Genomic DNA, 27,808 nt, shown 5'->3' with positions numbered 1-27,808 from the left:
CCACCCTTGCAGCCCAGAAATAAATACCAGTTGATCATGGTGCATGATTTCTTTAATGTATTGTTGGATTTAGTTTGCTGATATTTTGTTGAGGATTTTTGCAACCATGTTCATCAGTGACATTGATCTATAATTCTCTTTTTTTGTAGCATATTTATCTGGTTTTGGTGTCAGGATAATACTGGCCTCATAGAATGAATTTTGAAGTTTTCCTTCCTCTTCTAATTTTTGGAATAGTTTGAGGACAGTAGATATTATCTCTTCTTTAAATGTTTAGTAGAATTCACCTGTGAAGCCATCTGACCCTAAGCTTTTGTCTGTTTGGGAGTTTTTTTTTTTTTTTTTTTTTTTTTGATTACTGATTCAATTTCATTACTGGTTTCTATCCTGTTCAAATTTTCTATTTCTTTCTTCAGTTTTGGGAGGTTATATGTTTCTAGGAATTCATCAGTTTCTTCTAGGTTGTCCAATTTGTGGGCATATAATTTTGTACAATAGTCTCTTATAATCCTTTGTGTTTTGGTGATGTTTGTTATTTTCTTTCATTTATGATTTTGTTTGAATTCTCTCTCTCCATCTCTGTCTCTGTCTCTGTCTCTCAATGAGTCTGGCTAGGTTTATCAGTTTAGTTATTTTTTCAAAGAATCAGCTCCTGATTTGTTCTATTGTTTTTTTAAGTTTCTATTTCATTTATTTCTGTTCTAATCTTTATTATTCCCTTCCTTCTATTGGTTGGGGTTTTGTTTGTTCTTTTTCTAGCTCCTTTAGGTACAAAGTTAAGTTGTTTTTTTCTGGGTTTTTTTTTTTTTTTTTTGAGATTTTTTTCTTGCTTCTTGAGGTAGGCCTGTATTGTTATAAACTTCCCTCTTAGAACAGCTTTTGCTGCATCCCAAGGATTTTGGACCATTGTGTTTTCAATTTAATTTGCTTCCATGTATTTTTTTATTTCTATTTTGATTTCTTGGTTGATTCATTCATTTTTAGTAGCATGTTACTTAATCTTAATGTATTTGTGTGCTTTTCAGATTTTTTTCTTGTGGTTGATTTCTAGTTTCATGGTGTTGTGGTCAGAAAAGATGCATGGTATGACTTCAGTCTTTTTGAATTCATTGAAACTTGTTTTGTGGCCTAATATGGATTTATTCTGGAGAATGTTCCATGTTGCATTTGAAAAGAATGTGTATTCTGCTGTTTTAGGATAGAATGTTCTGAATATATCTGTTAGACCCATCTGGTCCAATATGTCATTCAAAGTCACTGTTTCCTTGTTGATTTTCTGTTTAGAAGATCTATCCATTGACATAAATGTGGTGTTAAAGTCCCCTACTATTATTGTATTACTATTGATTACTTCCTTTCTGTTTGTTGTTACCTGCTTTATGTATTTGGATCCTCCTATGTTGGGTATATAAATATTTACAATTGTTATATCTTCTTGATGGATTGTTCCCTTTATGATTAAATAGTGTCCTTCTTTGTCTCTGTTATGTCTTTGTTTTAAAGTCTATTTTGTCTGATATAAGTATCGCTATCCCAGCTTTATTTTCACTTCCGTTTGCATGATAAATGCTTTTCCATCCCTTTCCCTTCAATCTGCATGTATCTTTATGTCTGTAATGAGTCTCGTGTAAGCAGCATATGGATGGGTCTTGTTTTTTTATCCACTCTAACATCCTATGTCTTTTGATTGGAGCATTTGTTCCAAAGTACTTATTGATAGGTATTTACTTATTACTATGCTATCATACTTTGTATTCTTTTATTTTGTGAATCCCTTGATTTTTATAGATATACTTAATTTTACTGCTTTTGCACTTCTTACGTTTCTGACTCCTACTTAGGGTCTTTCCTTTCCATTCAGAGTCCTCTTTAACATTTTTCATAAGGCTGGTTTAGTGGTCATGAATTTCTTTAACTTTTATCTAGGAAACTATCTCCCCTTCTATGAATGATAGCCTTGCTGGATAGAGTGTTCCTGGTTGCAGGTTTTGTTTTGTTTTGAGCACTTTGAGTATACCATGCCACTCCTGGCCTACTAAGTCTATGCAGAGAAATCTGCTGGAAGCCTTTTGGGATTTCCCTTGTATATGACTGTTTTCTCTTGCTCCTTTTAAAATTCTCTCTTTATTAGTATTTTTGCAATTTTAATTACTGTATGTCTTGATGTGAACCTCATTGAGTTGATTTTGTTGGGTACTCTCTGTGCCTCCTGGATCTGGATTTCTGTTTCCTTCTCCAGATTTCAGTTATCGTTTCTTCAGATAAATTTTCTTTCTCCTCTTCTGGGATCCCTATAATACAAACATTATGCTTGATGTTGTCACTGAGTTCCCTTAATCTATTTTCTCTTTTAGAGAGAGAGAGTGCATGCATGCTCTCAGGGGTGGGGAAGGTCAGAGGGAGAGAGAATCTTGGGGCTTGGTCCCAGAACCCTGAGATCATGACATGAGCCAAAATCAAGAGTCATCAGCTTAACCAACTGAGCTACCCAGGTGGCCCTATTTTCATTTTTTGTTACAATTTTTTTTCTCTCTCTCCTGTTCAGCTTGATTGCTTTCCATTACTCTGACCTCTAGGTCACTGATCTGTTCTACTTCCTCTAGCTTACTATTCATTCCTTCTAGGGTATTTTTCATTTAAGGTATGGAGTTCTTCTCTAATGGTTCATTTTTATGTTTTCTCTTTATTGAATCTCACTGAAGTCTTCCACTCTTTAAGTCCAGTGAGTATCTTTAGAACCATTACTTTAAATTCTCTATCAGGTATGTTATTTATCTTTGTTTTATTTAGATCCCTTTCTGTGATTTTGTCCCATTCTTTCATTTGGGACATATTCTTCTGTCTCTTCATTTTGTCTAACTCTCCGTGTCTCTTTCTATATGCTAGGAAAGTCGGCTACATCTCCTGGTCTTGAGAGTAGTGGCCTTATGAAGAAGAGGTCCTATAGTGGCCTGCAGTGCAATGTCCCCTGTTTTCTAGAACCTCAGAGGTGTCTCCCATGTGTGTTGCATGTGCCCGACTGTTGTAGCTGAGCCACTGTTCCTGTCAGTCCAGTCATTTTCAGTGGCTTTCCTTGCCCAGTTAGGGCAGTGTTTGGTCACTGTGTTGTTAGTGGGCCAGTCTGGGGACACCTTGGACTTGAGTTGAGTCAGACCAGCCATTTGCCAGAGATGCAGTAGCCCCAAACTATGGGGTACTTTCCCTGTGTTGCCCCCTGAGAAACTTTTGTTGGTGGGCGGGGCTTGCAGTCAGACCAAATGTCTGCTCCAGCCTACTGCTGGAACCATAGTTGGGTAGGTATATGTAATTATCTTCTCTCTCCAGAGCAAGATTCAATTTTAGAGGTACTGGGCCCTGATGGGACTGCTTGCACACTGCCAGGCTTGTGGCATCACTCTGGATGGGCTCTAGCCAAGGGCATATTGGGGAGAGTGTATCCACAGGAGATCTTGGGAGCAGGCACACTGTTAGCAAACCAGGTAGAAAGTGTTGGTGCTATCCTGGTCCCCATAGGTGTCTGTGTGTCTAGGCTGAAGGACAGGTGAGGGAAATGGCACTGGCCAACTCCTGTGTTCCTGGAGTAGTCTACTGAAGATCCCTGCCCCTCCAGCACACACTGTGAGACAAGGAAACAAATGTCCCTCCAGTCTACCCTAAGCATTTTTAAAACTACTGCTTCTATGCTGTATCTCCACAGGGTTGTTTGTTGGGCTGCCTCTCTAAGGGCAAGGTTTCTTCTCAGCCTCTTAGATCTCCCAGAGCCAAGCCACTGATTTTTAAAGTTTCAGGTGTTAAGCCTTACTAATAAAAAGAACTTGTGAGATTTGGCCCCTCTGGTTTTCACAACCAAATGTTATGGGAATGTGTCTTCCTCATGCAAGGTTACCCATGCTTGGGTACCTGGTGTGAGGGTCTGTTTCTGTTTCTTCTGCACACCCGCAATGTCCCATGGACAGCCCCACATGTCCATTTAGCTCCCAACGGCATCTGGGATCATCCTACCTTCTTCTATGTGGCATCTTCTCTACATTTAGCTGTGGAGAGTCTGTTCTGCCATTCTTCAGGTCACTTTCTGGGTTATTTACACTGATGTGGGTGTTATCTAGTTGTATCCATGGGATAAGGTGGGCTTATCCTCCTCTTTTACATCTTCCCTGGAAGATGAATATTCAAATGAATATTTGAATATTTTAAGTGACATAGTGAGGCAGATGGATAACAGCCTTTGGCTTGGGTATCAGGGCATGGCAAGGAATGGTGGGATCTAGGGAATGGTGTTGCCAACCCAGCTTGGCTGTCTTGTGTGGAAACAAGGGCTCAGTGATATCAGATTTTAAGAGAAACCAGGCATCTGAGTTTCTTTGTGTTTGGTTTCTCCAAATTTTTTAATGTTGAATACTAACTCACTATTTTCTATAGATTAAACAAAATATGGCTGGCCAGATTTGGCCTGAGATCACCAGCTTCTGGTTTAGATATCTTTGCCTATTTCTGACAAGAGGAGAAAGAGGTCTTTTCCCTTTCCAGAGGCCCCTGACTTAGCCCCTCTGGTACCCAGAGCCATTGGGGGGCAAGATGCCCTGAATGCACCCAGAGATGCCCACCTAGGCATCTCAGACCAAAGGACAGTGTGACTGATGGCATTAGGCAGGGCCCTGGACAGGAGGGTCAGACAGCACAAAGCCAGCTGTATAGGAATTCTTCATGTGGATGAACAATTCATGTGGAATGATGCTGAACAAGCACTAACTGCCCATGAAGTACAGGTCCAGAAGTGCTAGATGTGGGAATTCTTTCACCTAGTAGAGTGTTTCTATAAGTGAAGACACCAGATGGTATCTGAGTTACTAAAGCATCCTTTTCAGTCTTAGTGAAAGTAAAAAATAACTGACCTCTGAGTCACTACTGGAATAAATAATGCAATTTATTTCTTGTGGTTAGAGCCTACTTAGGTTTTCTTAGATATTTTTACATTATTTTGTATTGTATAATATGGCATCTAATATATGAAATGTTCTCTCCACTTACCTAGCCAAACCATGCCCAGCTTTTATTTTTATTGAGCTTTATTTATTTATTTATATAAAGTATATAAATTTATACTTTATTTATATAAAGTATACTTTATTTCATCATTTACTTATTTATTCACTCCTTCATTTATTGGCTACTATTTCAGTTCATTTCTACTTTTATCTTGATTCTTTCCTTAAACTTTATGGTTTAATTTATTGCTTTGGTTCTCTCCCCACACCCATTTTATGGCCTGGTGTGTTAAGTTAAATGCTTAATTCATCTATCTTCAGTCTTGTTTTCTAATACAAAAATTTTAAGGCTGTAAGTTTTCCTCCGAACACTGCTTTGTCCTCATCCCACAAATTTTTCCATGTGTGTAGTGTTCTATTGTCATTTATTTCTAATTTGTTTGTGATTGGGGAGGGGAGGGAGTTCCCTTTATATATAGGAGAATTCTTACAAATGTTCTAAGTAAATAGCTTTTTTCTCTCTTCTCTCTCTCTCTCTTGCTGTCCTTTTGTGTTAATTTCTAATTTTACTACATTATGATCAGTAATTTGTTTGGTTTCTGGTTTTTGGAAGTTTTTGAGGTTTTGCTTGTGCTCTATAAGATCATTTTTATGACTGCTCCGTGGCATTTCAAAAGAATAATAATTATTCTCCTTTTGGTACAAAGTTCTCAATATATCTGTTAAATCAAGCTATTCACTGAGTTTTTTAACCTGGTGAGTCTTAAAGTATAGTCCCAAACCACCTACATCAGAATTACCTGGGCTGCTTATTAAAAATGTGAAATTTCCCACTCAGGTACAGAATTAGATGGGGGAGAGGGTAGTAGGGTCGTGAATGGAGTGTTTGGAATCTGCATTTTTAATAAGACAGAAAATTGTTATGTTAATTAGCAAACCACTGCAATATATCCTACTTAATTTTGTTTAATCTGGTTGATTTATCTGAACTTGTCAATTTTTCCTTATATTTCTTAGTTGATTTCTTAGTGATTTCAAATCACTATTATTGTGTGCATATATAGTAAAGATGTTTTCTAATAGGTTGTATCTTTTATCCATATGAATAGATCAGTATTGATATCTGTCCCAGTAGGTGTATCTTTTCAATTTGAAGGTTTGTGTCCTTCTTTAGCATTGGAAATTATTATTATTATTATCATCATCATCATCATCTTCCATTTTATCTATACTATTCTCTGGAATTTCTGTTGCACAAATATTGGCCCAGATCTGTGCTTTCAACTCTCTTAATTTTTCTTCCACATTTTATTTTTGTCTTTTTATACCGTGTTCTTATATAGTTGTTTGGCTTGATTTTCTATAGCATCTTTTATCTGTTTCTGCTATTTAGCTTATCTTTTTTTTTTTTTAAGATTTTATTTATTTATTCATGAGAGACAGAGAGAGGCAGAGACAGGGGCAGAGGGAGAAGCAGGCATCTCACAGGGAGCCTGATGCGGCACTCGACCCCAGAACCCCGGGATCATGCCCTGAGCCAAAGACAGACGCTCAGCCACTGAGCCACCCAGGTGTCCCTATTTAGTTTATCTTTTTAAAATGTTAATAAAATTATAACTTTTAGGATATCTAGTTGTTTCTTTTTCATGGATGAAATGTCCTCTTAAATCTCTCTAGGGATGTTAATTTATTAATTTCTTGCATTCTAAAGTCTTCCCCTGTTTGCTCTATTAACTCTCTTTCACTGGGTATTAGTTCTTTGGTTAATTAAATTTGGTGCCTATCTTTTAGGGTGTTGATTTTCCCCAAATGTTTGCTCATTCTTGGTTGTCTGTTCATCTTTGTTTTTTTGTTTGTTTGTTTGTTTGTCTGTTCATCTTTGTATTTGAGAATCCCCCTCCCTCTGCCCATACTATTTGATGTAACATGACCCTGGTGATTGTGGAGTTGGGGTACAACATGCTGTGTACAAGCTGTGTACCTTAGGTATGAGTGCTCCTGCCTACCTTCGGAATATTGACTTCCTAGGGTATTGCCCTGCCTTCCTGCGCCAGTGTCCACACTCTGGGCTTCAGCCTGTGGGTGAGCGCCTCTATAATTAATACACTGGGGAAGGGCCAGCAGTCCTAAAAGCAGCCTCCCAATGAATGCCCCAAGGCTTCCTCTCTCTCCACCTTGACTGTGGACTCAACTGCATACCATTCCTTCTATGGAAAATATTACTACCCGTATTTTGATCTAAAGTTTTCTTTTCTTTTAAGTTATTCATAGATGGGATTCCTTCCCTCTATCTTTTAGGCATTCCTCAAAATTTCTAGTTGGCTGGCAGCATTGTTTGTTGCTTTGTCTCTATCCCCTCATCCCTGTCCAATTTCCTACACCAGTCACTGTTCTGGGCAGGTTCGGGTGAGGCCCATTGGCATGCTGATGCCAAGATATTTGCCAAGGGCCTCACAGCCAAGGAAGCAGGTGGGCAGCCTCCAGTGCCCTCCTGCTTCCAGAGCCCCTGCTCCCTCTTTTATGTCGCTCTAGTCTCTAAGACAAGGATAGATTATCTTCATAGTGATGGACATTTGAGACTGAAATCCAAGATGCTTCATAAATAAATGTAGCTTTGAATGAAAATTAGCAAAAGTGAGCCCAAGGGTGAGTGAAACAATAAGAAAGTATCAAAAACTAACAACATCACAAGACTATTTGAAGCACATAGGGTGTGACTCAGATGTTGCTAGCCATAGTTCCATCAGAATTGGCGGAGGGGAATGTGATCTCAAAAATACACAATGTGGACCTTAAAGCTAGGGCTCAAGTTCCTTTATTCTGGGAATTTTGTGATCCACCAGCCACTAGGCTTGAAGTGTGGGCTGGCAAGCCCTACATTTGGGTTCTTGAAGCCTGTTGCGCTGGTCATTTCTTCTAGAATGGCTATTTTTACTGCCAGGCTAGAAATTCCATGAGAACAAGCACTCTGTTTGGTTCATTCCTCTCTCTCTCTAATAGTAGTCAGACGTACTTCTCCGGACAAACATCCACAACAAATATTTGTTGAATAATGAGTTCATGAAAAGAAAAACAAATTAATCAGTTAACCCCTCGATGCAGGGTAAAAATCTTTTCTGGGCCAGGCAGATTAATATAAATGTGCAGAATGGCTCCTATAAGGCAATAGGAGTAAGTAAGAATTATTGCAACTAGTGGTGCATGCCAGACTCAAAAGCTTCCAAATCCCAATTTTATAAAACTGCCAACCACATGAGAGACATTATTGGGGATTGGTGGGGAGCAGGGAGGATGGCTGTAAGTCAGTGACCTCCACCCCAGAGATTGCCGCTTCCTCTTGAAGATTGTCAGGGTATCCACTGTGCCTTCATGGTCAAAACATTAGATCTTCTTTTAGGCAAAATCAGTAGGATCTGAGACATAAGAATACGCTGTCATCTGAATTTGAAGTGTTCTGTAAAAGCCAGACCTCTGCGAAAGCAATCACGAAACACTGATTCATAACTGTATTACCTCATTGTAACCCTTCAGCAACCTTGTCAGGTAGCCAGGGCACATTTCCCCACATCAGAGGAGGGCAGGGCCAGGGAGGGGCCTTTGACCCAGAGACTTGCCTGGGGACATAGAGTGGCTGGAGTGAGGGTCAGAACCTGAACTTAGAATTCAGACCCAGAACTCAGACCCAGCTGTTCCCCTTTCTGAGTGTAATAAGAAGTTTCAGGCTTCATCCACTAACATTTAGCACACACTTTAGTACGTTTACTGGCCTCAAGGCAGCTTTGTGTCAAAAGCTCTTACAGGCACCTTTTATCAATCCCATGCAAACCAATGGACAGTCACCCAGCACCTGACTTTCATCCCATTCTAGAGACCACTTGCTTCCAACATGTTAGTGCCACCAAGCAGGGAATAAATATGGGCACATGGTGAGGAACCCGGACTTTGGAGTCAGACAGTCATTCATCCAAAGTGGCTCTGCCATTGTTAGCTGCCCAGTCTTGCACTGGTACTTAGGTGGCCTGTAATATCAGGACACCTACCCACCCGGGTCGTAGGAGGCTACAATGAGATAAGGTGCATGGAGAGGTTAGCTTGGTGCCAGATATGCAGCAAAAAGCTTCATAAGTAGTAGCTGATGAGCCGATGAGGCTGTTGATGTTATATTGTTACTAATACTGCATACATTTTGTGTTTCATGGCACAAGTTCCCTCCCTTGCCTAGCCCAGGAGAAAGGAGGCAGATCAGGCCTGTAAGGCACTAATCCGCTGACCATCAAACCCCTGCTGCCTTTTAGCCTGTGGTCCAGGAGTCTGTTCCTCCCTCTGCCTCCTCCCTGGCTCTCCAGTGAGGGGGCTGATTTGTTCTCCACCCGCAGTGTTTACTGCCTGGCCTCCATGCAGAGGGTTTTCTGCTGCAAGGGTGTGAATCTAACATTTTAACCACAACACTGAAATCATATATGACCAGGTTGTAAAAGCAAAGCTCTAAAGTTAGTTTTCACAGAGAAATTTCTGGATGATAGCTTCAAAGCAACCGGTAGATCCCCCTGCATGGTATCCCTTTGAAGTATGGGCAGGATGCCTTTCAAAGCAACCAAACCAAGATCCTCCTCTTTCCAGATGGAAAGGTTTTGAACTGCTCTCTCGAGGGAGTGTTGCTACTTACTTCTCCCCCTTGCCCCAGGAACAGATGGTTTTAGATCACACAGGCATTTATAAGAGCATAGGTTCCTAAAGTTTGCTCATCCAGTGTGAGCAAATCATGGTTTTCCTTTTTGAAGAAGACACCAGCCAAGCAGAATCTAGGCTTCTTTTTCATGTGTATTTTGTCAATATAATTATGGCATTGAAATTGGCATTAATAGAAACAAGAGGTATTATTGAGATTTAATTTTTTTTAAATCACAAGAGGCATTTTTAAAAATATCTCATCGGCTTAATAAATTACAAAAAAAGATTAGAAGGTCAGAGTAGCCATGTTTAAACACTCTGTTTCCATTGAAGATGGATTTAAGTGGACTGGCTGCTATGGAAAATGAGGCCGGGGTTGGGGGGGTTGCTGCACCCACGCAGCCGGCTCTCCTCTGGCTTTTGTTAGCTAAGCTCAGGGCTTCGGATGAGAACATTGCATTCCGGTCTGTAGCCCAAGTGTGCACAATTGTCTCATATCTATTTGGTCTCTAAGTGGCTTCAGTGTTTACCGTCAGACCTTTTACCATGGCTTCGCCAAGTCTGTGCTCTATTTTGACTTCACCCTTCATTGTTTGGATTTTGTTCTGGGAGCTTTTATCCAGAGAAAGGCCCAAGGCTGCTAGATTCCCTGAGTTTCTTCCCGTTAGAATTGGGACCCTGTTGTTTTTTAAGTCTGGACTGAGTGTCTGGTGCTACCGTCTGCCACTTTCTGAGTCATTCTTTTGGGGGGATGAGATGAGTCCCAGGGATAGAGATCAGTTACTTTTCAGACAGCTGGCTGTCTGGGGCCCTGCACCCCACTGATCCCTCCCACTCCCGCGGGGAATTTTCTTATTTATAAGAGTCAGGGACAGGATTTAAACATAAATGGAAAGATACCATTTTTTCCTGTTTTTTTTTTTTGATACCGTTTTTTCCTAATTATAAAATTGGAAACATGCTTATCATTAAAAAAAAAAAAGAGTAAGTAAAACAAAGGAGAAAAGAAAGTTCTCATCATGCAACTCCCAGAGAGAACACCCTGTTAATAGTTTGGTGACTCTTCTTCCCCAGACTTTTCATGTGTGGGTATGCATACAGGCACGGAAAGTAATTTTTTAAATCGGATTTAGTCTACATTGTACATATGGACATTTTTCAACAGGCTTATTTTGGCTTAAATGTGTATCCTGCTACTTTTCTAAGTAGGTACCACAAGACCCACCTCATTTTCTGTGAGGGCCGCTTGAGGCTCTGTCGATGCCTGGTCAGTGAGCATTTAATCCACCACTTCTTGTTGCACCTTTGGAACGTTCTCAGTTATCAAGAATCGGCATATATCAAGACCCAAGGATAAATTTTCAGAGGGACTTGGTCAAAGGGTGTATATACACTGTTCATTTCCAGTCAGTCATTTATCATCACTGCCTCCTAAATGCATATCCAGAGGCACCCCTGCCCCACGCCCACCCCACTACCCCTCCACCTTGCCCCTCACTGCTACAGCTGTACCCATGTGCCTTGTCTCCACCCTGTCCTCCTCTCAGGATCCAGGAGCCATAGTGCCCTTTAAAACCAGAAGTCACATAATATTGTGCCTTTGCTTGGCACCCTTCAGTGGCCTCTTGTGGCACATAAACCAAAATCCAGACTGCCTTGGCTTATTAAGCCTTGCTGTGACCCCTCCCTGTTCCCTGCCCTCCCTCCTCTGGTGCACACCACCCTCTAGCCATGCTTATCTCCTGGCCTTTGCCTCTGCTGTTCCTCCTGCCTGACATGCTTGTGCCCCAGACACTTCTTGGGTGGTTTTCTCAGCAGCCAGCCTTTCCTGACCGGATTTCAGCAGGGGCTCCTTAGCCCACTCACCTTCTGTGCAACAGCCAGGCTGGCTCTTTCCTTCATAGTCCTGGCTAGGGTAGAAATGCCCCTATTTCTTTCTCTTTATGTCCTGATTGTCTGAGGCTTCGCCACCTTACTGCCCACTGTTATGCCAGCCCTTAGCACACCTTGCCTGCATGCCTGAACAAATGAGCAAGGGTAGCAGCTATGTCACCGCTGTCTGTCCTCCCCTCCCCTCCCCCCATCGCCCTGCACTGGTTGGACCATGACAGAATGCAAAGGACTTTGTTTTACACTTGGACAACCTAGAAGGAGCAGGGAGCAGTGGCCAAGGGCACTTGTCACTGCCCTGCCACTTCATCACTGTGACAAGTCAGACCAGCTTAAAAGTTATAGGCCCTCCATCTTAGGGGGGGAGACCCCAAAACTCCAGTCACTGAAACTGTGGGTTGCAATGTGGTGAAGGGGCCAGAGAAGCTGGAGGGAGCCTGCTCAGGTGACCATGGATTAAAGCATCCCAGTGCCCCATCCAGAACCTTCCTGGAACTGGCTGTGGTCGGTGGCTCCACTCTGCCGTAGACATCAACAGAAATGATCGTAGGCCCTGGGACTGGCTGGGATTTCCTGGGCGGTGACCACAGTCTCCCAGCAAGGAATCTGCCAGCTAGCTGGCACCCCTTGTATCATTTTGATCCAAGGACAGAAGCCAGTTGCCAGTCCTCTTTGCCTGTCCAGTAGTTCATGTTATCTCAGGGTTTCGCTCTATCTTGTCGGGTTATCGTGAGCATCAAATGAGAGAAGGAGTTGAAAGTGCTTTTTTGTAAAGCATAGAGCGGCATTCCATTGAGTCAGTCACTGTCACTGATATTTGGCAGTGGCTGGGAGAGAGCTGGAAAAGACACTAACTATACTAGTGTCCCATTGCTGCTGTGACAACCTCACACAAATTTAGTGGCTTCTTTTATAATTCTGGAGGTCAGAAATCCAAGTTCAGTTCTACTGGTCTAAAATCAAGATGACAGCAGCCCTGTATTCCTTTGGGAGGCTCCAGAGGAAGAGCTGTTTCCTTGTCTTTTCCAGCTTCTAGAAGCTACTGTCATTCCTTGGCTTATGGCTCTTTCCTCCTCCAAAGCCAGCAGTGTGGCATCTTTTTTCCTCTCTGACCTCTGCTTCCATTTTTATATCTTCTCTCTCTGACTCCTGTCTTCCTGCCTCCCTCTTACCAGGACCCTGGTGATTACATTGGGCCCTTTTGGATAATCTGGCCTAATTTCTCCTATCTCAGGATCCTTATTCACATCTGCAAAGACCCTTTGCCCATAAGGTAACATTCATAGGTCCCAGGGTTTAGAACGTGGACATCTTTGGAGGCCATTTATTCCGCCCATAGCAGTTTGCCCTGCAGCTCTCAAAGGTCTTGGTCTACCCCACATACAACATACATCCATTCCATCCTAAGCTTCCCTGTCTCAACCCAAAATATCCTCTATATCTCACCTGCTCAAAACTTCCAAGTGTCGTCATCTGTGTCATCTGAATGAAGTAGGGGTAGGGATCCAGGTAGAATCCTTTTGAGGACCAAACTCCATCTGTGGGCCCTTGAAACTAACAAGTTACCTGCTCCCAAGGACAATGGCAGGTCAGGCCCAGAATAATGGCCACAGACATTCCCATTACAACAGGGACAAAATGAAAGAAGGGAGTCACCAAACCCAAGCAATTTTGAAATCCAACTGGGCAAACTTCATTGGGTGGGTTTCAAGTCCTTGGAAAAATTCTCTGTGACTCAGGGCTCCAGCCTCTGGGCCCACGGCCCCATCCTTGGAGCCATCGTTCCTCTCTCATGTAGGGTAGCCTGTGTCTGCAGCTAAGTATCAACCTGCTTCCTGACTATGGGATTTGGGGAGTATGATAGCCTTCTTTTATTTTGTCCTTCCTCTCTTGGTATAAGCCGGTAGTGTTTCCACTGGTATGACATTCTCAAAACCCATGTGGTCTGCTATGTACGTCTCTAGAATCCCCTCCATTAGACAAAGAGGTTCCTTCATGGATCTTCATGGGTAATCTTATCTCTATGCCTGGCTTATTCTGGGATGGCTAAGAAGATCCATGATCCCAGGTCTAGTGTCTTCAGAGAACCCTCCGTGTGATTGAATCCTCTAAACTCCGATCCTTCTCAAGGACTAGCAAAAAGTTGTCCAGCCATACCTTGGGTTTCTCTCCAGAGCATGATTTTCTAACCACGAATCTCTGCATGTTAGCATCTTTTGCAACTGGCTAGGCTGAGAGTTTCCCAAATCTTCAAATCTCAGTTCCCAGTTCCACTTATGACAGAACTGTAGGCACAGCACAGCACAGCACAGCTAAGATCCTGCCGCTGCATCATAAGATTCCTTGTTTCCTGAGCCCCTACAAGCCAGCACCTCTGGTGTCCATATTTCTACCATCGGGTCTTTTTTTAGGACGACTTCTCTAGAATGATTAAACTATTCCAGTGACTCTTCCCTCTTCATGAGCTGTCACTGACTTACAGGGTCCAGGGGTTAGGACTTGGACACCATAGCAACTGTTAAGTTTACTGGTCAACCACCAGTATCAAGCAAGCGGTATTGATTGCTTCTCATTTACTCAGAGCTATGTTAGACAACACGAGCTGGGGGGGTGGTATAGCCAAACATTAGTTTGCCCAGATAGCCCAGTTGACGTTTTTTTGTCCCAGAGTAAGTAGACCAGTACCTTTTTTCCCTTTCAAAAGTATCCTGGCTTCGGTGATGAATTTTCTGGTCACTCTAAGTGTAGATCATAATGCTCACCCTTCAGATTATAAATTGATCTCGTGGAGATGAAACACAAATTGAAAAAAATTATCCAGCAGCTATGGATAAGTGCTAAATCTTATGATATCTTAGGTTCTTCTAAACATCCTTCAATATATAGGACAGCACTCCCTACAACTGTCTGGAAGACACTGTACCATCTGGAATTTCAAGGTCATTTGGAAGCCTTTGGGGTTTCATATTCAGAGTGTGGCCCCTGGATCAGCAGCATTAACATCAGCCTATTTGAAGTGCACATCATTAGGCCTTGTCCAGGACCCACTGAATCAGAAACTCTGGGGGGGTGGAACCCCACAATCTGTTTAAATAGGCCCCAAACAAGAACATCTGTAACACAGAGACACACACACACACACTCTTAGTGGTATCCCAGGCATGTGACCACAGCAAATACTATAAATACTCCTCTGCTAGGGAGTTACTCGTTTGTCCCTGTCTTTGTTTTCTCGTCTTCAAAGCGATGACAACACACGCATCAAGATGATTCGGGTAAATGTTCATTTGCTGGGAATAGTTCTTTGGTCCTAATGATCTATTTGCAGGTGAGTTTTTCTCAAAGTAGCATATTTCATTTTTGGCCTCTCTTCCTGACTTTTGGTAGGAGCTAAGAAAAAGCCTGGAACTTAGTGTAAATCTACAGAGGAAACAGAAAGATGGTTCCAGTGATGAGTATGACTCCATTGAAGAAGAGGTGCTGTCTGAACCTGAGCCCGAGGAACAGGTGCTGATGAGCCAACCCAAAGATGACCCCGCTCTTTCCAGTGGGGACTCCATGCAGAAGGATGTTGCTGAGGACCAAGAGACAGAAGGGCACCCTCCCCAGGGCCCAGACACCCTCGTGGTGCTGGAATTTAACCCAGCTTCCAAGAGTGAGTTCTGTCTTTGTGGGCATGCCATTGCCCTTGGTGTGTCCGGGTCTACTGGGAGGACTTGAATTTCTAGCAGTACTTGGAATTTAGTTTTGGGGAGACTGTCCCCCAGGTCAGGGAGGTATATCAGCCAGGTCTCTGCTGACTACAAGAAGCAAAGGCTCCCAATGGCCTATAGATGACCCTGAAATTCCAGACGGCCGATGTCTGGCAGATAGTTTTGGGGGGCTGTCCTATGCACTGTAGGATGTGTTGCAGGATCTGCATGCCAACAGGCTAATGATACATTCTGGCTTAAGCAAAAGGAAGTATATTGGCTTGGATCATTGAGATGTCCAGGGCTGTCAAGGACTTTCCCTCCCCTTCTTCCCTCCTCCCTTCTCCCTTCCTTTTCCCTCTCTTCCTCCCTCCCTCTCATCTCTGCTTTTCTTTTCTTTTTTTTTTTTTTTAAGATTTATTTATTTATTCATAAGAGAGACACAGAGATAGGCAGAGACACAGGCAGAGGGAGAAGCAGGCTCCCAATTGGGAGCCTGATGTGGAATGTGATTCCAGGACCCCGGGATCACACCTGAGCTGAAGGCAGACCCTCAACCACTGAGCCACCGAGGTGCCCTTCATCTCTGCCTTTCTTTGTCTTGGTACCATTCACAGGTGGGCTCTCCACATTGCAGACACAGAATTGAGATATTGGCTTGATGCCTCCATCAGAAAGTGAATTTTTCTCCCCAAAAGCTCCAGCAAAGGTCCCAGGCCTGGCTCTTGAGCCCACATTGGGTCACATTTCTGAACTAGTCACTGTGGCTCCGGTTGGCCTGGTCTAGCCAGTAAGGCTATGGCTGTGGTTATTGCCACCCAAACCACATGGACTGTTTGTTAGTAGTTCCAAAGGAAAATCGAGGTGAACCTGAAGAAGGAGGAAAGCATGCAGGGCAGGCAGAAATAGCAGCCATCTGCTAGAGGAGGTTTTCCAGAAAAGACCCTGGAAAGTAGAGTCAAGAAAGCAATTTGAGGAGGAGCGAGAAGGGGCCCACCTGCCACAGTTCCTGGGCCAGTGCCGAGCTGGCTCGGTCTCTGCCTGCCCTTCCCTCTCCATCCTGGGCACATCCTTCTCACAGTTGTGTGTGCCAGACTTTCTGAACCAAATACCAAGGCCACCAGGCTGGGAAACAGGGGTGCCTCTAAAGGAAGAGAAATGAGGGGATGTATGCAATTAGGCAGAGTGTATTAGTGTGTTCAGGCTACACGGACCAGGGGAGAGCTCCAACAGCAACAGGAATGCATTTTCTTATCATTCTGGAGGCTGGAAGCCCAAGGTCAGGGTGTCAGCCAGTTGTTTTCTTCTTAGGCCTCACTCTGGCTTGTTGGTGGACGTCCTCCCCCTGTGTCCGCACGAGGTCTTCCCTCTGTGTTTGTGTGTGTCCTAATCTCCTCCCACAAGGACACCAGGCAAACTGGATTAATGCCCACCCTCATTGACTCATTTTACCACAATGACCAAATAGTCTCCAGATTCGGTTAGATTCTGAGGTCCTGGGGATTAGGACTTAAACATATGAATTGGGAATGGATATAATGACTGGCAGCCCTGGAAACGCCACACACAGGGGTTGATGCCTCCAGAGAGAACATTTGTCCCTCAGATATGCTCTCACTGTGTTCTCTCACCTCCAAACCTTTGCTTGGGCTGTTCCCTCTGTCCTGATGACCACATCTCCTCTCCTTTCCACTCTGAACCCTGAAACCTGGCTCCCTGCTTTCCCCTCAAGATTCAGTTCAGGGGCTGCTTCCTCCAAGAAGCCTCCCTTGCCCTCTCAGCATGGCTCAGGTAGGTTTGCCTCCTCTGCCCCCAGGGTGTCATCATGGCACTGGTCTCACCATGGACTCCTCTTGTCTTTCTCCCCCTCTGGCCTGTGAGCCTCTGCCAGGGCCCCCACCAGCGCTTCCCCGCCCCCGCCCATTGCACCCCCAGGGGCAGCACTCACCTGGCACGTTTAAACCACTCCAGAAATTGTTGTCCGATACATGAAGGCTTTACACCTACCTGCTAAAGCGTTCCGTGCCCATGCTTCTGTGTGAAACCCGCTGCAGTTACACAGGGAACTGTTTTTCTTCAGGGAGTGGGGAGGCCGGGGGAGGGCAGTAAGGAGACTGAGTGAGCCTCCCACTGGAAACAGGGCATGACAGTCACTTCTGGTACCAAGGACCGGGCCACAGAGAGAACCACTGGACTCCCCAGCGCAGTTTGAGAGTGAGATTGGAGCATACAACAAAAAGAAAGAACTTCACTTTCTTAACAGTTTGCCTATTTTTTGAAGATTTTATTTATTTATTTATCTATTCATTCATTCATTCATTCATTCATTAGAGAGAGTGCATGCACAAGTGGGGGTGGATGAGGGGCAGAGGGAGGAGCCTAATGTGGGGCTTGATCCCAGGACTCCAAGATCATGACCTGAGCTGAAGGTAGACACTTAACTGACTGAGCCACCCAGGCATCTGGACATTTTGCATTTTTTGACAATGAGATTGCTTGGCGAGTCCCTGCACTAACCACTGTGATGTCTGCCCCGGGCAGGGGCTGCCTAATCTGGAGCCTTAGAGGGTCAGAGGCATGCCTCCTACTGCCACTCATCTGTAGCCTCTGACCACAGACCCACTGAGAGGAGCAGGCAAAAGTTGAGCAGCCTGTTGCCAGGTCTCCCCAGGCCCCAGTGGAGGATCCTGAATATTTACTCAAGCACAGTCAATAGTAGCCTGAAAAGTTGTGCTTGGTTCTAGGCTGTCCATTCATTCGTGCCCCAGGCCTAGGTATATACTGGAGCAAGAGAGGTCTAGTCCCTTCTCCTATGGCACTTAAACCTAGCAGAGAAAACAAGCACCTAAAACATAAATAATAAACGATTACCAACGTCGACTGAATTCTTACTAACATGCGCCAAGCGCTATTCCAGGGGCTTACCATGTGTAATCCAACACCAAGACCAGTCCCGTCAACGTCCTTGCTTTACAGATGGGGACGCTGGCAAACAGAGAGGTCAGATGACTTGCCCAAGGTCACACAGGGGCAGAGTGGGATTGAATTTGCCAGGAGTCTGAACCCAGAGCCCAAGCCCTTAATCACTAGGCTGAATAAATAAACCAGATCAAATTAGAAAACAATAGTTGGGCTTTGAGGAGCTGATAAGTAATGCCACCCACTCTGTCTTCCTTCCTAATCGAAACATATGAGAGATGGGCTTGGGAATCTGATAGAAGGAGAACAAATGTTCACCTTTGCAACTGAGAAGAGCCAGATTGCTGGCTACTCGGTGCTGCCCCTCTGAAGTAGGCAGACCCCTGACCCCAGATGCTGACAGAGCTGGGCCACTGATGGCATTAGTGTGGTGGCAGATGGCTGTGTGTCTTGAGGGCAACCCCGCTGGAGGAGGGAGGGGAGTGGCTGGATTGAGCTTTGATGTCTTCCTGCCACCACCACCCCAGCCCCCCACCCCATCCCATCCCATGTGACTTCCTTCTGAGTGAGGGCCAGGGTATGAGTGGCACAGAAAAAGGCAGAGGTTATTTTCCTAATAACTGGAAAGGGAAAGGCTAGGTCATGGGTCAATTTAGGAATTCACAGAGGAGGATGGGGCGCCTGGGTGGGTTAAGCATCCGACTCTTGATTTCAGCTCAGGTCATGATCTCAGGGTTGTGAGATCAAGCCCCATGTTGGGCTCCTTGCTGAATGTGGAGCCTGCTTGAGATTCTCTCTTTTCCCCTGCCCCTACCCTCACTCATATTCCTGTGCATGCACTCTTTCTCTAACTTAAAAAAAAAAAAGAAAGAAATTGAGAGAGGAGGATAGAAGGAGAGAATTGTACCCTCAAGAGTTTTGAACATTGTGCAGAGTATAAAACAGGATACCAGTTGGGGGATGGGGGTCCGAGAAGAACCCCTCAAGCTGGAATGGTCAGAGAAGCCTTCTCAGGAGGTGATGGTGAATCTGGGACAGGAATTAAGAGGAAGTAGCCATTGGAACAGCATTCCAAGGGCAGGGAGTAGCAAGTACAAAGAGCTCAAAGAGGAAATGAGCTTGGTGTACCCAGGGAGAGGGAAGGGGCCAGTGTGGCTGGATCCAAGTGAGCACATGGAGAGTGTAGTACACAATGAGGCTGGTCGGTGATCTCCGGCCACTTTCCGTGAAGACTCAATGGTCCTAGGGTAGCACCAAGGGTCTGCATCCTTTGGTGCCCTAGAAAATATCCTTGTGTAGACCTGATAGCAAGGAGGGCCATCTTATGCAGAGGAGGGGGTGGTAGACAGGGGATAAGGTGGGTCAGGGCAGGGGTCCAAGCCAGGTGGGTCTGATCAAATCCCGATTCTATCGATTCCCAGCTCTGCGACCTCAGACAGACAACTTGAACTCCAGAGCCCTGCTCTGTAATAGTATGTATTAGTTTTCTATCACTGCTGTAACAAATGATGACAAACTCAGTGGCTTAAGCGAAACAAATTTATTATTTATGGTTCTATAGGCCAGAAGTTGGACTCAAGGCTCACTGGGCTAAATTCACAGTGTCAACAAGGCTGTGATCCTTCTGGAGGCTCTAGGGGAAAAATTCTCTCACTATTCCAGCTTCTAGAGGCTTCCACATTCCTTGACTCATGGCCCCTCCCTCCACCTTCAGAGCCAGCAACCTTGAGCCTCTCTGTGCCTTTCTTACAGAGTCCCCTCTCCCCCTGGCCCTCCTCTTCTGCTGTCCTCCGTGTGTGTGGGTGTGGGGGGTGGGGTATTGCAGTAAGGAACACCTGACAGATTTTACCATTTTCACCATCACTTAAGAGTGCCACTTGGTGTTACTAAGTACATTCACACCGCTGTGTAACCATCATCAGAATCTATCTTCAAACCTTCCTCATAGTCCCAAACTGAAACTGTATCCCTCTTTCACTTTTAAGAACCCTTGTGGATTATACTGGATCCATTAGGATAATCGAAGATCTCCCTAGTTGAAGGTTGGCTGATTAGCACTGTGGATTCCGTTTTGCCTTGTGACTTTGGGTTAGGCCATCTTTGGGCAGATCATTATTTGCCTCCCATCTACCCCCTGGGATGGCCAGAGAGGTGAATGAGACAGACAGGGTGTGCCAGAGACCTGACCAGCACCTGCGCGCTCGGGAGGCCAAATCCAGTTAGTGCTGGCACTCTTAGCAGCAGCAGCATATTTTCAGCATGTGGAGAGCCAGTCTTGTGGTCGTCTGCCCCCCTCCATTCTCTGTCTTGTCCCATTGGACATAGTGGGTCCTGGATGTCATCCCTTGGGTTCTGCATTACAGGCCAGCCAGGGAGCAGCTACTTCAGGAATTGTATAGAGAAACACACGTCCTTTGTGAGGCTAAGAGGGGATGGTGGAGAGGTTGCTGCCAGTCTGAAAAGAACCCACACAAGCCCCCAGCCACTGTCCTGAGCTCCCAAGAATCCTGTGGGGACTTGGATTCAGGGACTCTCTCTCCTTTGGGCCCCCAGAAGCCCCCAGGATTGCTCTCCTGGGAGTCCATCATATTGCACTTCAGCAGGCATTGGATTTCCGGCCTTCCCAAGCCAGGAGGTCCTGCATCCAGGGACCTTAACCCTTCTCCCCATCTGCAGAGTCTATTCTGCTTAGCTACCCCAGCCTCGCTGCCTAGAGGGCTGCTCTTCTGCCTGGCAGTCCTGAGCGTGTCCTTCTCTTGCTCTTAAACCTGCACTGGCCAGAGCCCTGACGCCATTTCCCCTGCACTTGAGCCATTTGCAAACCTAAAGTCACTTTTTTTTCCCTTTTTTTTTTTTTTTTTTGCCATCTCCACAAACCTCCTGTACTATTAGCTTTGATGAAACAAACAACTTTCTTTTTTTCCTCCCTCCCTCTCAATTTCTACCCTCCCTCCCTCCCCTTTCTTTCTTTTTCTTTTCTCTAATAATTCTAGGATTGTTCTAAGCAGTACTATCAATGAAATCAAGGGTTTGATAGGCTGGTTACATGTTTTTCCATGAACGTTCATTTATATAACTGCTTAAAAACCATTTGCCCACATGGCATCTGGCATCATCTCCCATTCCATCCGTGGTCCAGGCACCCTGCTTTTCGAAATGTTGGCTCTGCAGCATGGTCTGCGGGCCCTCCCTTCTCTGTCTGGCTCCAGTCACCCCCTTAGGCCCCAGCCACTCACCTGCCACATAACCTTCCAGCTGTCAAGCCTTTGCACATGCTGTTCTCTGTGTCTGGAATGCCCCATCTCATGCCTTTGGTAACATCCTGGTCACCTGTATGCTCCCTGTCTGCTGCACACCCTCTGGCCACATGCTTCAGGCTGCATGCTCCTCCATAACTCTGGAACCTTCTTCTTTCCCAGCCTTCCCCTCTTATCCCTTCCACCCTCTTTTCCTGGGCTAAGCTGTGAGTCCCTCCAGGGCAGCAAATGTGTTTTGCTCTACTCTTTTCACCCCAGGATGTCCTTGATGGCATCATTATTTCATGTACCATGCTGCCAATTAAACCTCATTGATTGTAAGACTCCACCCTACTCAGTAATGTTAATATCTGGAAACCTGTACATATCATAGAATGTTTCATTTATTTGCCAAAATGTGCTGCATTATTCACATCTCTGATCCTGAACTTGCCTGGCACAGACTAGGGGTTCAACAAATATTTGTTGAATGAATATGTGAATGAACCAACAGATACCTGAGTAGCATGCCCCAACTTTGCTGGTGCTCCGTGTCTGACATCTAAACCATTGTTTTCCTACAGGTAATAAAAAGGAAAGGAATTTATCTGCCAAGAGGAAGGACAACGCTGAGGTTTTCATTCCCAGCAGACCCGAACTGAACTTGAACCCCCAGCCCTCTACTGTGTTCCCAGACCAGGAGAAGGCATGCTCAAGTAAGAGTCCTGGCAGGGAGGACTGGGGCTGGGCCTGGATCCGGGTCCCTCTCAGTGGGATGCCTTGAGGGAGGAGTCCTTCCTGTGTTACCCTCTTTGTCAAGGTCTGAGCTCACATTTTACAAATGTATTGTTAGTCAAGGTCTCCAGAGTTAACAGAACCAATAGAATGTGTGTGCACATGTGTGTGTGTGCATTTGTGTGTGTGTGAGTCCAATCTACAAGATGGATCAGCAGGCTGGAGACCCAGAGGAGACAGTGTTCCAGTTCAAAGGCCATATATCCTGGAAGGGCTAATGTTGCAAAGGAAGTCCAGAGGTAGTCTTCTGGAGAATTCTCTTACCTGAGAGAAGGTCAGTCTTTTTGTTCTATTCAGGCCTTCAGGTGAATTATACCATTACGGATGGTGATCTGCTTCATCCCCCAACAAAACGTTACTCTCATCCAAAAACACCTTTTGGAAACACCCAGAATAGCCCAAATATTTGGGCTCCCTGGGGCCCCATCAAATGGACACATGAAATTAACCATCATAGCTCCTTTCTCACTCTGCAACCAAGATGTGGTTATAATGGAAAAGCTATTTTAGTGTTGGTTTTACTTTTTCATTATGGTTTTACTTTTATTATTTTTTTAACAATTTTATTATTTATTCACAAGAGACACAGAGAGAGACAGAGGCAGAGACATAGGCAGAGGGAGAAGCAGGCTCCATGCAGGGAGCCTGACGTGGGACTCGATCTTGGGACTCCAGGATCATGCCCTGGGCCGAAGGCAGGCTCCAAACCGCTGAGCCACCCAGGGATCCCCCTGGTTTTACTTTTAAATTAATTTGTTTACTTTATGTGGATAATGATGCACGCAAATGGTACTAAATTCTAGAAGTAGGCGAGTTTATGGTGAATGCTGCCTGCTGCTCCTCTGATGAAATTGATTGAGGACTTACCATAAGCCGACCACCACTGTCAACAATTAGTCCTGTCACTTGCAAGGAAATTATAACCCTTATACATAGCCTTAGAGGTAGGTCCAGGGGTTGTCCCCATTTCACAGAGGAGGACCTGAGGCCCACAGTAGGGGATTCACACAACTGGGAAGTGGCTGCTGTAGGCCCCAAGGCCCAGAGGAGTGTGACCATGCCATGTCCTGAGCGGCAGACCACACGCACTGGAGACTGTTGATGAGTCACTGCAGCTGAAGGCCAGATCCAGTGGCAGAGTCCCTCTGGGGAAGCCACTTGCTTCTGGTTTTTGCCACCCAAAACGAAGGACCTCAAAGAGTCCAAGGCAGGGGCACCTGGTGGCTCAGTGGTTGAGCGTCTGCCTTGGGCTCAGGTCGTGGTCTCGGGGTCCTGGGATCGAGTCCTGCATCAGGCTCCCCACAGGGAGCCTGCTTGTCCCTCTGCCCATGTCTCTGCCTCTCTCTGTGTGTCTCTAATGAAAAAATAAATAAAATCTTTTTTTTTTTAATTTTTATTTATTTATGATAGTCACAGAGAGAGAGAGAGAGGCAGAGACACAGGCAGAGGGAGAAGCAGGCTCCATGCACCGGGAACCCGACGTGGGACTCGATCCCGGGTCTCCAGGATCGCGCCCCGGGCCAAAGGCAGGCGCCAAACCGCTGCGCCACCCAGGGATCCCAATAAAATCTTTAAAAAAGAAAAGAAAACAGTACAAGACATCCTGCTATCCCAAGAATCTGGAAACCTGGGGAGTCCTGGGCAAAATCCAGCCCCAGACAGCCTTGTTAGCCAGTCTGTGTGAGCCTGGGGCCCTGCTCTCTGGGGCTGTGGCATTCCATCCGTATCTGCTTGGGGAGCTGGGGGGACTGGGAGCCGAGCTCGAAGCTCCTATCCCTGCAGCTCGGGGCAGGTAGAAGGAGAAAGAGAAATAACAGGAACAGCCATTGCTTACTGAGCACTTGCTCCAGCTGTATAAATACTGTCTCTGTTTGGATTCCCCCAGACGCTGACTCTGAGGTAAGGATTTGAGAACGAGTCATTTATTTGGGAGGTGCTCCCTGGTAGGGGACAGCAGAGGGGAAGAGCCCAACCTGGCTTTACCACCAAACAAGTTCACTGGGCAAGTGGAGTGCCTCCTGGCTGGGGGATTCTGGGGGCAGTGCTGAACACAAGCCTCTGCATGTTACCTCTGCCCCCCATCCCAGGGCAAGGGGGCTAGGCTCTTATACACCCCTCCCTGGTGCCAGCGGAGCCCAGAGCCAGAGCTGCGGGCTGAGGTTTGGCTGAGGGGCTGTGGGCAGGGCAGCACACAGGCCATTATCTGATTAATTCTTGTGCACCCCAAGCTCCAAGTGAAGGAAATGACACACAAACACAAGACAAGGCAGTTTAAGTAGCAAGTGATTTTATTTTATTTTGTTTTTAATGATTATTTATTTATTTGAGAGAGAGTGCTTTCAAGAACACAAATGAGGGTGCAGGAGCAGAGGGAGAAGGAGAAGCAGGCTCCACACTGAGTGAGGAGCCCAATGCAGGGCTCAACCTGGGATTATGACCTGAGCAGAAGGCAGATACTTAATTGACTGAGCCACCCAGGTGCCCCTAGGTAGAGGCAGGATTTTAAAAAGTGTCTTTAAGGGAAAGAGTCCAAATTAACCCATGTAACTATAAAGTCCAAAGGTGGTGGGATCTCAGGCAGAGCTGGATCCAATGATTAAAATCAGCAGTCTTCCTCTGCCCATCTCCCATTGAACATTTCTTCTGCTCATTGTTCTTAGGCAGGATCTAGGGGTGATAGGATGGCCAACAGCAGCCCTGGGCTTTCAGCCCCCCAGCTCAGCAACCCTGACAGAAAACAAGCCTGACCATCTGCTATAAATCCTGCCTGTCCACCTACTAGCTCTGTGACCTCAGGCAGGTTCCTTAACCTCTCTGGGCCTCATCCTTCCATCTGCCCAGCAGAGATAAGAATGATACCCTCATCTGAGGGTTGCTATGAAGATAAAAGGGCAGGAGAGGGATCACCTGGCTCAGAGCAAGTGTTCGGCAGGGTCAGCTGGCGCCTTTCCCACGAATGCCTTGGAGTTGCTGTCATTCCCGGCTTAAGTCAGGGGTGCTTCTGAGAAGGAGACATGGGTGCTGTCACCAGAGGCAGAAGGAGAGGGTGCCATGCAGCAAACTCCAGGAGATCCTTGTGAATACCACTGCCCCCTTCTCCCATTTCACAGATGAGGAAACCAAGATTGAGAACCTGGAGGTTACTTGCCGAGAGTACCAGGTGGGACAGCAAAGCCAGGATTCACACCCAGGCTCCAAGTTCCATGCTCTAGATTGCCACGACAAGCTGCTCCCCCCAGAGCTGGCTGGCCACAGAGGCAGCTTTGGAGGCACCTGGGGGTTCCAGCCCTGACAAGCCTGGTTGTGATATGGGCAGTGTGACGACGCGGGTTTTCAGTCCAGTACACGGAGGCCTGGGTTGGGAAGTTGGGGAATTGGGGCAGCTTTTGGGGCCAGCAGCAAGCATCCTGGGGATGTGGCCTGACCCATGCACAGGGTGAGCAGAGGAGGCTGGGCCCATGGGGCCCAGGCCCGGGACTACAGCTCAGGGCATGCTCCAGCCCTGCCCAGTCCAGTCCAGTCAGTGCTGGATGGGATTCCAGGCAAAGGCAACAGGTGATTTGCTGTCTTCTTTGACCTCACCAGAAACCTGTGTGTGGAGCACCTACTGTGTGCCAGCCCTGGTCCAGGCCCTGGTGATCCAGTGAGCAACACATTGTTCTTGCTCTCTTGGCGTTTACATTTTAGCAGGCAGGGATTGATAACAAACACAAAATGGGGTGGTGACAGCCACCATCAAGACAGCAACTGGGTGATGGCTAGGTGGCGTGGCTAGAGGAGGCCTCTGAGGTGTGGAGGAACATGAGCTGAGACCAGGTGAGGTCAGGGACTAGCCTTTTGCAGAGGGGAAAGCCTGTGCAAAGGCCCTGAGGTAGGAACGAGATGCTCAGTTGGCTCAAGAATCAGAAAAAAGGCTGGGGGCCAGAGCATAGTGAGTGAGGGATGGGAGGCTGAGATGGGGTCACAGAGGTGAGCAGGGGCCAGGAGAGGGACTTGGTGCAGCAAGCACTGCCATGACCTGCTTTACATTTGAACAAGGTAACTCTGGCTGCCACAAGGAGTGTGGCCTGTCGGGAGCCATGGTAGTTGTGGGGTGACCAGGGAAGAGGCCATTGCAGGATGGAAAAGATAGTGACTCAGTCTCTGAGTCTTACCAGTGGCTGGATTCCCAACAGCAGTTGGGCTTGGTGGGGATTCCATTGTAAGCATGAGACTAGTTGTGGCTTTTATCCTGAACAACTAGGGATAAGACACTGGGCAGTGGGGAGCCCACCATGATAGGGCAGGAAAGCTGGGACTCCGCAGTGACAGGGGATCCCTGGCTTGTCTCTTATTTAGGATAGGTTCTGAATCTGTGCCTCTAGCAAAGGAGACCCAAGCTAGCGAGGTCCCTGGAGCTGGGATCTGTGTCGGGATAGGCAGTGTTCAGTGAAGTCCACTATAGGAAGGGGGAGGTCTGATTTGTGTCTTGTCTCAGCGGGGAGTGACCTGAAATTGCAGCAAGATAGAGCCTGCAGGTGGCCGAGTTATCTGCATCCCACCAACACGAAAGGCCAAAATCCAGTGGGTAGAGCTAGGACCAAACTGATTCCTGGGGCTTTTTGGCAAAAGTCAGAGCCAATGTAAGAGCCCATGTAAGAAAGTCACTTACATGGGGCCCGAGAAAGGTAGACATAGGAAGGGAATCACTGTGCATATGATATGTTGACAAGGGCATGTCAAGGTCACAGCAGCTGATAGGGTTAGAGATGTCACGTTTGTACATAGATAAATTGAGATATAGTGTATAGGGGTGAAGAGTAAGATGTAACATGTACAATGTCAGGAAAACTTGGTGAATTTCGAGTCTACTTGCTTTGGCCAGATGAAGAGCCAGGAAGCTGGAAGCAGAGAGAGAGAAGGGGCCAGGGGACAAGGTGAAGATCTGGTTGGCTCTCAGAGCCCCACCAGCAAGTGGAGAATGCAGGTGGCAATCCCAGGTGATATTTCCTGGACACCCAAACCAGCTCCACTGACCACCACTTCAGTCGACAAGACTGTGGTCTATACCACTAGTATTCACTCTTTGTGAAAAATTAATAAGGGTTTTCAGAAAGTTCCTCCAAAATGAGCTGTTGAAAAAAATGAAACCCAGAGTAGTGTGCCACTGTGCAGGAACCCTTCCAGAGCCCCTGATAGAGTGGGAGCAGGACCATGGTATCAAAGCAACCTTCCCAGCCATCCTACTGGGCTCACTGGGACTTCCCTTCTGCATGTGCATGCCACGATCACTAGATTTTCCATGTCTGGGTAATAAAATGAAGAGCCAGCGCTTACAAAGCACTGAACCAAAAAAGCTGTGTTTATCCCACACATGTAATCTTGCATTTAATCATTTAAACCGCTCCATGCAGTAGGCACTGCTATCAGCAGCACCATTATGCAGAGGAAACCAAGGCATGGAGATGCCTGAAGTCACACAGCCAGCGAGTGGTGAAATCAGTGTTTGAAAACCTGGCTGCAGAGTCTGTTCTCTTAACCACTCCACTGCATGGTCCCTTACGTGCCAACTAAAATGCTATTTGCTTACCACATACCCACATCAGCCTGGTCCTAAACAAAAACATGCCTAAAAATCACA

General features: G+C 46.0%; 1 protein-coding gene across 2 annotated transcripts in view; it reads left to right on the top strand.

Moving 5' to 3' along the window:
* Positions 1-27,808, top strand: part of KATNIP (katanin interacting protein) — a 195,221-nt gene that overhangs the window by 83,380 nt on the left and 84,033 nt on the right. For both annotated transcript variants that reach the window (XM_038539987.1, XM_038539988.1), the window contains 2 exons: positions 14,934-15,201; positions 21,978-22,109. In XM_038539987.1, the coding sequence (XP_038395915.1) occupies positions 14,934-15,201; positions 21,978-22,109 (400 nt within the window). The remainder of the gene's footprint in view (positions 1-14,933; positions 15,202-21,977; positions 22,110-27,808) is intronic.

The sequence above is a fragment of the Canis lupus genome, chromosome 6 (assembly GCF_011100685.1).
Source record: "Canis lupus familiaris isolate Mischka breed German Shepherd chromosome 6, alternate assembly UU_Cfam_GSD_1.0, whole genome shotgun sequence".
NCBI classification, from domain to species: domain Eukaryota; kingdom Metazoa; phylum Chordata; class Mammalia; order Carnivora; family Canidae; genus Canis; species Canis lupus.
This window is presented reverse-complemented; position numbering and strand designations above follow the sequence as displayed.